Source organism: Erigeron canadensis, chromosome 7 (assembly GCF_010389155.1).
Source record: "Erigeron canadensis isolate Cc75 chromosome 7, C_canadensis_v1, whole genome shotgun sequence".
Lineage (NCBI taxonomy): Eukaryota > Viridiplantae > Streptophyta > Magnoliopsida > Asterales > Asteraceae > Erigeron > Erigeron canadensis.
The window spans coordinates 36,515,612-36,529,126 of NC_057767.1; the positions used below are offsets into that span (position 1 = coordinate 36,515,612).

The 13,515-nt window shown below is 34.1% G+C and overlaps 2 protein-coding genes across 3 annotated transcripts; one reads left to right on the top strand and one right to left on the bottom strand.

The window, feature by feature from the left end:
- LOC122606796 (putative GTP diphosphokinase RSH1, chloroplastic) lies at window positions 1-9,350 on the top strand. 2 transcript variants are annotated; one of them, XM_043779652.1, is made up of 24 exons: window positions 1-205; window positions 417-595; window positions 2,016-2,093; window positions 2,254-2,319; window positions 2,619-2,711; window positions 3,397-3,528; window positions 3,610-3,711; window positions 3,783-3,860; window positions 3,941-4,012; window positions 4,163-4,270; window positions 4,368-4,465; window positions 4,591-4,651; window positions 4,743-4,805; window positions 4,910-4,966; window positions 5,411-5,512; window positions 5,586-5,741; window positions 5,844-5,975; window positions 6,371-6,457; window positions 6,534-6,605; window positions 6,886-6,972; window positions 7,416-7,872; window positions 8,206-8,267; window positions 8,763-8,831; window positions 8,945-9,350. In XM_043779652.1, exons 1-24 carry the CDS (start codon window positions 181-183, stop codon window positions 8,975-8,977), a joined length of 2,469 nt encoding a protein of 822 aa, XP_043635587.1. In that variant the 5' UTR covers window positions 1-180; the 3' UTR covers window positions 8,978-9,350. The 2 variants fall into 2 exon arrangements, with proteins under 2 accessions (XP_043635587.1, XP_043635586.1); XM_043779651.1 differs by having other exon boundaries at window positions 5-205; window positions 8,902-9,350.
- A 707-nt stretch (window positions 9,351-10,057) lies between these two features.
- On the bottom strand, window positions 10,058-12,470 carry LOC122607427 (galactinol synthase 2-like). The gene is made up of 3 exons (XM_043780398.1): window positions 12,123-12,470; window positions 10,649-10,969; window positions 10,058-10,497 (listed from the first exon to the last, which is right to left on the bottom strand). Exons 1-3 carry the CDS (start codon window positions 12,468-12,470, stop codon window positions 10,144-10,146), a joined length of 1,023 nt encoding a protein of 340 aa, XP_043636333.1. The 3' UTR covers window positions 10,058-10,143.
- Window positions 12,471-13,515: the final 1,045 nt, after the last annotated feature.

Here is a 13,515-nt window from a genome sequence, read left to right on the forward strand (position 1 = left end):
TCTTCATCAAATTTTTTTTTTTTTAATAATTATTATACCCCTAAAATAAACCAAACTTCTTACAGTATTTATTATACCCCTAAAAAAAAAAAAACTAAACTTCTTAGTAAACTCTGATTAAATAACAACAAATTCAAATTCCATGAGACTGATATCACTCTCCGATGCTGTTCAGTAGCTATGACTTCTGCTTCCTTTTTATCAGGTTATATTAATTAATTAATTAATCAATTCTCTCACTTAATTTCCACACACACACATACTCACTTACCTATATCTATATCTATATTTATGTATATGTATTGCTTGAGGATTACGATCACCTGATCATTTTGTATGTGAAAATGCACATGAATATATATATATATAGATTATGGATATGGATTGTGATTGATCGAATATTGTGTATGTGACAGCGTATGTAGAGTGTGTAAAATTATGTAAGTATACAAAAGGAGGTGGAAGTGGAACCGGAAAAGGCGACTGTAGTCCGATTTCGTGTGCTTGGAAAGCTCCTAGGGCTTTGACTGGTTTGTTAGCTAGCACAGCTAGTTCGTCGGCTTTTTATTACGAAAAAAGGATATGGCGTGGCGATGTAATGTTGCTTTTCCCCCCTAGTATCTGTATATGCTAGCTTATATCATTGCTCGTTTATTAGTATTGTTTATTGTTATTATGCCTTTGTAATATGATATGTGACTAGCTGCTAAATAGGATTTATTTTTATGCTAGGATGCTACGTTAGTAATTGATCTTGTAGTCGTGTTGCATTGTAGTGATTTTATGCTCTGGCGATATGTTTTACGCTATATTGGCGTGGATTGGTATGTGCTTAGAGTTAGTGGTGGAATGTGATGATCTTTGTCGATATACCTGGCTACCTTTCTTAGTATAATGGTTTTGCAAGATGCTTCATGTCTGTTTCTTAGATAGTTGTTGAACATAATGCACATTGTGTCAATGTTATGAGCTAACTTACTTTTGAATACCTTGTTCATACTTCATAGACACTAGGAGGCTATATTATGCTCAGTTATAGATTGATTGCCCTGGCATCTTAATATCCAATAACTATAAAACATAATATATCATAGTGGATGACTTTATATTTGTTATCGGTTTTCTAGTTTCTTTTAGTTACAGATGGGTTAAATTGTTCAACCTCTTCAATGAGAGGGGACACAACTGGTCTGTTGTTATTTGTGAGTTGTGACAATTTTCTTAGGGTAAAAACTGCAATTAGGACTGAAGGGTAGTTGAGATAGTAGTTCAGGATGAAGCTCAGAGCAGAAAGTTTTGTCTTGTTTGGTTTTGTAGCTGCCACCTAGAAACAAGAAGCAATTCATAACCATAAAATAACTTCCGTACAATTCATCTTTTTTTTTTGTTTGATAACTTGATTTACGCACATCCACCAACTCCAACCCCATTTTGATAAGTCTGTGATGGGGGTGGAGTGAGATGATATGACATGATTTTAGTTGTGAACTATGTCTTTAAAGACATAGCAGGATCAGGGAACTGGTATTCATGTGATAGAATAAGCCAGGAAGTCCAGAGCTCAGACCCACCTTATGCCATAAAGCTAACAGGCAGAAGATAGATTTGGGAGTTAACATTGACAAAAGGGGTTAAACAGAACAGAGAGATACATAAAATGCTTGGTTGTTTTTCTAGATTTTTTTTTTTTGTTTTTTCATCTTCAGCATCCATATTATACCGTGTTATATAGGTTGTTTTTACCATGCAAGAAAGTTCTAAAAGTTGAAGCGAATGGTGTTTGATTTAATGTGAGTATTCCTGAGATTAGTGGCATCGAATCTTCAAAGTATAAGTCACATAAATATTTGTGTCTGTAATGATAGTGAAACTGCAAATGAACAGACTTCTTTTTTAGTTTACAATTCCTTTGGAATGGGATGTCTGTTGATAAGTTATATATCTATGTGCAAGATTCGAACTGATTTTCTGTTTTAAATACTGATAATTGTTTAGCAACTTGATACTTATTCCAGAGACGTAGGAGATGGGCTGTGGGTTGTTCGTCCTCTTTTTCTTCATATGATGAGGTTACTCCTGAGAACTTGTGGAAGGTATGTGGATTCATTGAACAGCCCCTGAAACTTGATACTTATGCCAGAGATGTAGTAGATGCTATCCGATAAAAGATGAGTATAATGTGAAAAAGATTGTGGATATAAATTGAGCTGCTAAATATGGGCCACTAATGCCTTTTTGCTTTATTTATCTCAGGATCTTAAACCAGCTATTGCATACCTTACGTCTGAAGAGTTGAAGTCAGTACGCAATGCACTAAATGTAAGCTTTCACAGTTTCACGGTCGCTATCTACAACTATCATTTATTATTGATGTTCTTAGTTCAAATAACTGAACTTCACATTTCACTTCCAACAACCAATAAACTTGCAATAGTCCGAAAACATATTGTTTACTATTTTTAGTTCTTTTCTTTCTAGTTACACACCTTACACCGTCTCAAGTGAGACTCAAGACTACAACCTCTAGATTGATGGATGGCCCTAATACCGCTTGGGTAAAAGTCCTTTGGTATGACATTTCATGTGTTGATGACCATTTTATATTTGTGGTGTTATAGCTGGCCTTTGAGGCACATGATGGGCAAAAACGACGAAGTGGAGAACCCTTTATTGTTCACCCTGTTGAAGTTGCAAAAATTCTGGGAGAACTTGTGAGTTGTTTAATATTTTGACTGGTACTTAATTTCTTATACAAATAGCTTGTTACATACCCCATCAGCAATTGAAAGGGACTTTTAAGTAGGGCTCAGGGCTGTAAACGAACTGAATGAACACGAACAGGACCTTGTTCATGTTCGTTTGTTTAACTTAACGAACGGTTCACAAACATATAAACGAACATAATGTTATGTTCACGAACGGATAGACGAACATAATGGCTTGTTCCTGTTTGTTTGTTTGTGTTCATGAATGAATGTTCACGAACACAAACGAACGAACACTAATGAACGAACACAAACGAACGAAATATTTATTAAAAAAAAGTATTTATATTTGAATTTTTTCTTAAAATATAGATAACTAGGTATTAATAATATATATGCATATATTATATATGATATAAAAGAAATGTTTATATTTAAAATATTTTTTAAAGTATAGTTGCTTAGGCATTAATATGTTTAAACGAACATAAACGAACTATTGTTCACGAACGATGGTTCACGAACGATTTTTATGCTCATGTTCGTCCATTTAACTACACAAACGAACTTCCCGCCGAACGGTTCAGTTCGTTTACAGCCCTACTTTTAAGTGTATTGATTTTTATGCTTTAATTAGTTTTTAAAATTGTTTTATTTGAGATTTTTTAGCTGACCATAGCTGTGTATCAAGGAATTGGACTGGGAGTCAATTGCTGCTGGTTTATTGCATGACACAGTTGAAGATACAAATCTTGTTACTTTTGAAAAAATAGAGAAGGATTTTGGTCCTACTGTCCGTCACATTGTTGAAGGAGAAACTAAGGTGTTCTATTCTTGTATTTGTGATTGTTAAACTTTGTTGCTAGACATCACACTTGTCAAACTTGACTCTAGTCTGATTTAGGTGTCAAAACTAGGAAAGTTGAAGTATAAAAATGATAGTCATTCTGTACAAGAGGTGAAAGCTCACGATCTTCGACAAATGTTTCTTGCCATGACTGAGGAGGTGATATATTCATGGATTTTTAAGCTAGTTAGTTACGTCTAACTGCTGCTGAATTTGCTGCTTTTTTCCAGGTCAGGGTGATAATTGTTAAGTTAGCAGACAGATTACATAATATGCGGACTCTTTCTCATATGCCTTCACATAAGCAGGTGGGGTCAAGTTTGATCAAATATCTGCTCACAATAAGTGTGTAAGTTCTCATCGTTGTCATAGTTTTTACCGCGTGCAGTCTAGCATTGCAATGGAGACGCTACAAGTTTTTGCTCCTCTCGCAAAGCTCCTTGGAATGTATCAAATTAAGGTAGAGTTAGATGCTATAGACGGATATCTTTATTTTGGTACAACTTCTAATGTGAAATATAATCACTTGTATGTGAGTGTATAAATTCTTTACCACTGATCCGTTTATGTATGTACATACCTATCTTAGTGAACTTGATTTTGTTTACAGTCTGAGCTCGAGAACTTGTCCTTTATGTACACAAATCCTCAAGATTACGCTAAAGTGAAGAGAAGAGTTGCAGAACTCCATAAAGAGCAGGAGAAAGAAATTGAAGAGGTACTTTACTCCTTTGTGAAGAATGCAGTATAGATGCAGCTTACTTAAAAACTTAAAGTTTACAATTTGTATGGCTTATTATATCTTCTTTCCTTAGGCAAATAGAATTTTGATCAAGAAGATTGAAGATGACCAGTTCTTAGACCTTATGACTGTTAAAACAGAAGTGCGGTCTGTTTGTAAGGAACCTTACAGGTATGGTGATCGATCCGAATTAATCTGTTTCCATTTCTGGTTCTAAAAATATACTTTTTGCTGGTTTGTTTTATTTATGAAATTTTTAATTGCGTCATGTTTGACTTTCAACCTTGCACTTGCAGCATCCATAAATCAGTAGTGAAGTCAAAAGTTTCAATTAATGAAGTTAATCAAATTGCACAGGTAGTTAACTGGTGGCCTGCTAGTGTTTCTCTAGAAGTTATAGTTCATTCTGATACTTTTTCTGACATCTCTTATGTATTTACGCTAACAGCTGCGGATTATCATTAAACCTAAGCCTTGCGTTGGTGTAGGGCCTTTGTGTAATGCACAACAGGTAAAAGTTACATTTGTCATACTTGTTGCAGCTTTTAGAGAAACATAACCGATAAACTCCTTTCATCTATTTGCATACTTCACCATGATTGCTATTTCATGCAGATTTGTTACCATGTTCTTGGGTTGGTACATGGCATCTGGACTCCTATTCCCCGAGCTGTGGGTATCTTGCCCAATTTCTTTTGTTTTATTTGGAGGTGGCAATTTTGAATCATTTGTGTATGAATGGCTAGATTTGTGTCATGTTTTATCTTAAATGGTTGAAGTGAGCCAAATTAATGAAGTTAGTCGAAATAAACAGGGAAGTGGGTCGAACTGGTCAAAAGTGACCCAAAGTGTATATTTGAAGTATACATCTCCTAATTCGCTTTATGCCAAAGATATGTATTATTGAAATGCTTTGGTTGTAGTAATCATGACTAATGCACTGACATTTTATAAAACAAAATTTTTTATACAGAAATGATCTGTTTTGACCCGTACTAATTTTTCACCAGCCGCACAACATGCCCGTCTTCCCAATTTTGCCACCTTTAGTTTTTATTGATTGTCAACTCCTTATTGTCTTAATGATGGAAATAACAACCTTCTTCTAATTTACAGATGAAGGATTACATTGCGACCCCAAAACCCAATGGTTATCAGAGTCTTCATACTACTGTAATTCCATTTCTTTATGAGAGCATGTTCCGTCTGGAAGTGCAGGTATTAAGCTGTTTTCAGTTGCCTTTGGTTGATTAGTGTCAATGCTTATATACCATCATATTATGGTTTGCAGATTAGAACTGAAGAGATGAATTTGATAGCAGAAAGAGGTATTGCTGCTCACTACAGTGGGAAAGTCGTCAATGGGTTAGTCAAACATACAATGGTTAATGAGAGAAACTTAAAAGGAAAACCAGTCTGCCTTAATAATGCAAATGTGGCCCTCAGGGTATGATAGTAATTTACTCATTCGAACGGATATTTAAGACAAAATTACTACAGCTTCCAGACACATAGCTAATGATTTGATAAATTTGTGTTCTTTCTTCAGATTGGTTGGCTCAACGCAATTAGAGAATGGCAAGAAGAGTTCGTTGGAAACATGAGCTCTAGAGAGTTTGTAGATACAATCACCAAAGATCTTCTAGGCAGTCGCGTCTTTGTATTTACACCAAGGGGAGAGGTAATATGATGAACTATATTAATTACATGTGGGAAATAGGTCAGCTTGGGTAGGGTCGTTTTAAAACAGGTAACTTAGATGTGGGTGAAATTTGTCCATTTTGTTTTATTTTTATATCGAATTAATGCATCATGTATGTTTATTAAATTTATGTACTATAAAAATCTATCTTTTTTTATTTAATCAATTTAGAAGATTAAAATATTTTGATCAACAATTTAGACAACTTTTAACGTGCTTGACCTCCTTCATGTTTAATTAATTTGGCTGTTGATAGATCAAATGTAACCCAAATTTAATTAGATGGTTGGAATTGTATATCTACTTGGCATGCTCATTTGTACGACTCTAAACTGTATTTGTTTCCTATTGAGGTAATTCGTTACTTGTGACAGATAAAAAATTTGCCTAAGGGAGCAACTGTTATTGACTATGCTTATATGATCAACACCGATACTGGAAACAACATGGTGGCTGCAAAGGTATGTCATATCTGCTTTATTAGTATTTGTTTTTTCTCTGGGGTCTGAAATAGATGATATGATCTTGTCTCCTCAGGTTAATGGAAATATTGTTCCTCCCTTGCATGTGCTTGCAAACGCCGAAGTTGTGGAGATAGTGACTTATAATGTTAGTTGTTCTCGACCATTATTGGCTACTTTTTTTGAGAATAAGTACCATAGATTTCGTTTCTTGGTGACCCTAATAAACCAGTCTTAATTTCCATGTAAAGTAAATTCGAAGGATATGCATATACAATTAATTATTAGAATAAACTGCGAAACGTATCTTTTCTGATATCATATGCAAATGAAATCTATCCATGTCTCACTTTGGGGCAAGGGATCGGAGTAGCGATGTTTTTATGTTGGATCCCTTTCTATTGCCTAATAAGTTTCTTAACCTTCAGGCACTCTCAAGCAAGTCTGCTTTCCAGAGGCACAAGCAATGGTTACAACATGCAAAAACACGCAGTGCCAGACACAAGATTATGAATGTAGGTTATCTTAGATATGGTGGTTGTGTCTAGAGATGGAAAGATGTTAGGTTGGGTAAAGGGTTGCAAAACAGGTTTGGGTCTATAGTGGATCACTTGTCATAATGGGTCAAAACACATTGGGTCGGTTGATCTGAAAATAATGTCTCTTCAATAGATAGATAATGCATCAGATGTGATTTGAAAAACAATATCATTACAATAGCAATCTATATTTTCGAGTAAAGTGTTGGAGTACATTGAAAATACGCTTCAGGTGACTTTCAACCCCTTAAGCCAGTTTGACTCGTTCCCTTTTAAAATTTTTATTCTTGGCTGTTTTAGATAGAATATGCTCTCGATCTGCCCATTTGATCTGTTTGAGGTTAATATTAGCCCATTTGGATCTGCCTTTTAATGCCACCGCACATATCTTATATTCCCTGCCATGCTTCTGTCCACAGTTTTTGAAGGAGCAAGCTGCTCAATCTGCAGATCAACTAACAGTTGACTCAATCAATGAGTTTCTTTCCGATTCTGGAGAGGATAGTGAAGTTGAAGAGGTTATCGACTATTCTAAAGGGAGTCAGCACACGTGGGAGAAGATTCTCATGAATGTGATGGAAATGTCATCTATGAAGATGATTGGTGAAGACCTTTTTCAGTTCAAAAATGGTAGTATCAAGGTTCCAAAGGTCAATGGGAAGCATAACAAGCATATGAAAAGTGTAAGTGTTAAGGCTAGAGGAGAAACACTTTATCAGGGTAACGGTGTTGCTAAGATGATATTTGCTGATGTTCCGATGCATAAAGAAGTGTTCCCCGGTCTTGAAAGTTGGCGTGATGGGAAGGTTTCATCATGGAGTGATTTTGAAGGACACTCTATTCAGTGGATGTGCATTGTCTGCATAGATCGAAAAGGTATACTTTTCTTTCAAGCAAATAGTGGTTAGAATTCTTTGATAATTAGATATGTAAGCATATGACATGACTATTACTGCTTAACCGATTCGAGAAATATTGATTATCTGATCAAAAGAGTTAATATGGGTCAGATATAGTTTCGGATTATTAGTTTCATTTCTGCTGTTTTATTAGTGTTGATCATCTGCATCACATGATAGTTGCGAAACTAACACCTAGATACCTTACAATCTTAGATCTTTCTGGTTATACAACACAATCAAAATTTGGTACTGGAAGGGAGCTCTGTTTTATAGCTATCGACCACTGACATTTGCTACTAATTTACAGGCATGCTTGCTGATATAACAAGGACGTTGTCAAACGTTGGCCTTACAATATGCTCGTGTGCGGTGAGTTACTGACCTTGATGTTCCTTGACTAGTGCATGTAATGTTTTAGAGGTGACTAGTGAATGACGATTTTTGAAATTGTTTTAGAGGTTGATTTTGAATTTGTTTTATTAGAGCAGGTTAAATCATTAAATTAAACCAAGGGAACAACTGAAAAAGTTGAAGAGATCAAAAGTCACCCAATATATCTTTGAAATGCATACACCGTCCTTAATTACTTTATCTTTAAAAAAAAAGACTATTAATGTGTAAATATAGTTTTGTTATCGACTTATTGTATTTACCTTATTAATTATTTTCTATAAATGTTAACCTGTGCAAAAAAAGTGATTGCAGGTCCACCCAATCTAACCCCAATTTAACCACTAAAAAGGCACCTTGTATCAACTTGAACCTGATTTAAATCTTCATCGCCCCGTGCATCTAGTCACCTCTTTTCTCTCTGTTATTTTTATTAAAATTTATGTTTGCCATCTCTTGTCTGCAATTGGATAGGCTGAGGTTGTTAAAGGAAGAGGAATGTCCGTCATTCTTTTCCATGTTGAATCAAGCTTGGATGATACGGTAATAGATAATAAACATTCTGATTTAATTATTAATTGTTCGTGGATCTTAAGTTGATATTTGGATCCAGGTCAGTGCGTGTTCACGTGTTGATTTGGTCTTCGGTGTATTAGGATGGTCCACTGGGTGCAGCTTGCATGGATTAACCAAAAAGCAACGAGTTCGAGAATGTTGACCGCATCATTAGTGAGGTTGATAAGAAGTTTTGTTCACTTGGTAAATAGTTTTGCTATCATATATGCGTCCATCCATCTTGATCAAAACAAATCAACAACCTAGTGATTTGATGATAGGTGTAGTCGTGTAGAGGCAAGGGGCTGTTTATAAAGGAAGAGCGAAGTATACATGTAATGATGTAAAAAAGGAATGAAAATAGAGATTTACACAAGTGATACTGAAAGTTTATAATAGGTTAGGCACACTTGATGTTGCTATTATTTTGTTAGTGATATGATCAATATATGATCAATGAACACAACGATATGGGTCACCTACTTATAAAGAAGTTGATTAGTGCTAGTGACTGGCTTAATGTCATCGATCAAGAATTGATTATATCATGCCGCTTATCTAAGCGAGTGAAAATAACCAAATATCACTCAAAAGAAGATAAAGCAATCATCAAGTAACTGCCTTGCAATTTAGAACTATCAAGTCAATGGCCCGACGCCTCAACATATTAGACATACATTGTTTCCTAATGTATCATTAATATATTTTGTTTCGTATAAGGCAAAAAAGGTGTCCACAATGGTTACTTGTTTGGTTGGAACATGTAGTATAAAAGTAGAACCTGGGGGGTTCAAATTTGGTCCATATGTCACTTGGTATTACACGATTTATCTGTCATGTTGGTCGAGGCTCGTGGGAGTGCGGGACTCGATTTGGCCAAACCTTGGAAATTATGATGATATCATACAACGCTTAAAGACTTGGTATCTCAGATCTAACTTCACACAGTCTAGGACGGTAGTGGTAAATCAACGTGCCAATAATCAAAACACCCTATCTTTATACTCTAGGGTCTACAGTAAACCCATAGACACACTTGTTGTCTTAAGACATTGACTCAAAAATTTTCTATCAACATCACACTTGTTTAGCTGCAACTTATAATTAAAACACGATCTTTCTACACAAAATAACACTAAGTCCATTGATCCACATCCTACAAATCCAGAAATAAACTTTATACTTTCATCAATCATTACAAACGTCACATTAGAATCAGAATCCTAATCCTAAGGAGTCCAACGATCGCAAAACCATACATACATATAATACACCAAAAAAGATACTCCAAAAACGATATTTAAGCGGCCGAGGGTGCGCAAACAGCTATATTAGCATCAGAAAGTCCTGAAAGTAAAACCATTTCTCCATTGTTTCCGTTGCTTGTAACATGACGAGTTGCCATATTAAGATCCAAAGATTTGTCGTTATAAATCTCCCACCATTTTTTAACAAGCATTTTTATGTCTTCTCTTTGCATGTTCTCTTCTTTACCAGTATACCTCCATGGCTTTGATCCAGCAGCACAGTAATGTACGACTTTCACCTTTTCAAGATTGACATTTTCAGGATGTCGCCATAACATTGCAAGAACTAGATTGTAATCCAATGGGAGTGGCTTGTATATGTCCTTGAAATACATGTTTAGAAAATCCTGCCATACAAACATACACCCATATATTATATCACTATATATGACGTGACACTAAGTTAAACTACGGAATATTCCGATAATCATTTTTAACATGCAATACTGATAACAATAATAGTAAAAGTAACATCAAATTTAACTATTTTGTAAATACCTGTTCAGCAAAGGATGTTGGAGGGGTAACCTTAACAGTCTTCAACAAATCATGATATGTGTCAATACTAGGTTCAAACAAAAACATGCCGGCATTGAAGTACAATGAAGGTTTTGGACCCATTTTTGTTGGCCATGGAACCTTATTAGGTGACTGTTGACAATATCCGATTTTATATTGCAATGTATGGCTCCATGTTTTCTCACAAAAACAGTCCATCACGGCGTAAAAGTATCCGTTTGGCAAGTCGAACAAATGGTCAATGTTTTCAAACACTTGAATGTCGCCATCTAAGTATATCATCTTCTCATACTCCACAAACTGCAATTTTAGAAATGATAGTAACTCACATGATTAATAATTAGCCAATATTTCAAGGTACCAAATAATTATATTTATTTTGGTATACGACCCTTTCAAGCCTCTTGTTTATAAAGTTAAGGGCCATATTTATCATACTCCAGTTTTTAATTGGTGATATCTACTCGTATTATATCTTGTAACTTGTAAGCCAATATTACAATTTACAAGAAGCCAAGAAGGGCCCGACCTTTTTAGCTTTAGGAATTTATGGGCTCAGTACGGGCTGGAAAAAGAATCACTTTAAGGTTAGAGGCCCAGGTGTGGCCCAGATTCAGGACTAGCTGAAAACAAACCCATCTAGGCAGCTAGTACAAAATACAAAAGGACAAGTTCATTCTTCCAAAATCCAAAATGGAATTTTTTTTATAATTATAGTTTGCGGTAATTTGTTAATTTTTTTTTTCTTTTCAAAACTTATTTGACTTCTATTATTTAATTTCAGTTATAGGTATGTACCATGAATATACTACTATATATATAGTTATTTCCGAAACAGATAATATATAATTAACTAAAAACAAACTAAGAATAGTAATGATCTCTATACTAAGTAAAAAATAATTTTCTTTCAAAAATATTTTTAGAAAAAATGTGAGGTATGTCTACTTTTTTTTTTAGAAAAATTCTTTATTATAATTATGATGTCATAAATATTTTATAATATTTTAAATTAAAGAAAGCTCACTAAATGCTTATTTAAAATTATTAACTAATTACAAACAAAGAAATTTTTTTATATAGTATAATACTCTTTTATGTTTTGTTAGTACAAAAGGTACTTTAATTCATAAATTATTGTATATTCAATTTACCATCTCCATATCGATTTATATTTATAACAAAAATTACATTTTCTTTTGAGGGAGGCCTATAAATTGCACGGGTCCAAGCTTGATTGATTGATTCTTTTAAAACTAGCTCATGTAATCAATCTCAGTATATTTTTTTGGCTTTATAATTTTTATTAAAAGACCCGGATTGAATGGGTAAATTCGCTAGTCAATGTAATAGAATGAAATATTTTCTAATTTTGATTAAATCCACGTGTATACTTGGTATAAAACCACATATGCATATAAAAAAAACACACATGTCATACAAACACACGTACCTCCCATATACGCAACTTGGAGTAGTTGATGACATAATAAGCCATAGCAAATTCCGTTTGACTTTCCGGTGGATAAACAGGTTCAATCTCCTTAACAATACACCCTTGTGACTCCAAAACACGACGGTGTTCCGCCGGAACGTCAGGCAGAACCGCCACAACAAGTGGGTACCTTGAGTTAACTTTTCTTAACCCTTTAGCCAACCCCACCACACCTTTTATATAATCACCATTTCCTGCCAAAAAACTTATGTACGCTCTTTTATAATTTGTATCTATAGTACTACTTATATTTGACCCCGTTTTCATTAGCATATTGTTGTTAAAGTTAACGGCTGGTGGAGACATTATTTTTGTTGTTGAAACAAAAAAAGTGCGATTAATTAATGTTGTTGTGTGAGACTATTAGTGAGTGGAGTTGAAAGTAGGGAGTTAAGGTGGTGAATGGTGGTTTATATATAGTAAAATAAATAAAATGAAATATATGTATACGTATTAATGTTGGTATATACTAGTAGCTAGTAAATTAATAAAGTTTAGTTAAAACTTAAAACTATTTTGTGATTGGTAACACGTGGAAGTGAATGGTGGAAAGATGGTTTACCAGAGGCTTCTAATTATTATTAACAAAAAGTAGTAATTTGGAACAGGCAAGAAGCAAGGTATTAATATTTTTGTGAGCGAGTTGGTGTGTAATAGAAAATACTGGACTCATGTAGAAGTTTACTATTGTTGTAGTATTTTATTTAGTGGTCGAGATTTAAGACATGTGAAAACAATATCTGAAGTTTATGAAAGAGGTTAATTTATTAATTTATATTTATTTGATCGAATGCCTCTAGCTAGTATTGTGGTGCTGTGGTGCACCTCAAAAAAAATATTTTTTTTTATATGAGTAATAATGAAAATAATAATAATAAAAAGAAGTAATTTTTTTTGCAGCATAGTGTATTTTAATTATTACGGGTGTTATTAATTAATTATATATATTTCAACTTTTGATAAACGTGTTCTCAAAGGAAACGTTGGTGGCTTGGTACAAGAAGACATACAAAAGATGATTATAATTTTTGATCGAAGACTTTACCAGATGGCATTAGGGTAACCCATATACAAAACTTTGTTATGTTATCGGTAACTCGTTGAAAAAACTTAATCATCTGGCTATTCGAAACGAATAATTTAAATGTTCAAATTTCAATATTTAGACCAATTGGTATTAAAAAAAAAAAAAAAGAGGTGATCTATAGTTCTATATATACACATCTTATTTTTAATTGTACATCAATAAATCTAATAATCAAAGCATTTGTTATAGGAATCTATGACCAAAACTGAGGGAAGTACGCATCCTCTATCGGCATGAAAAAGAGAAACTTGAGTGTGACAAAGG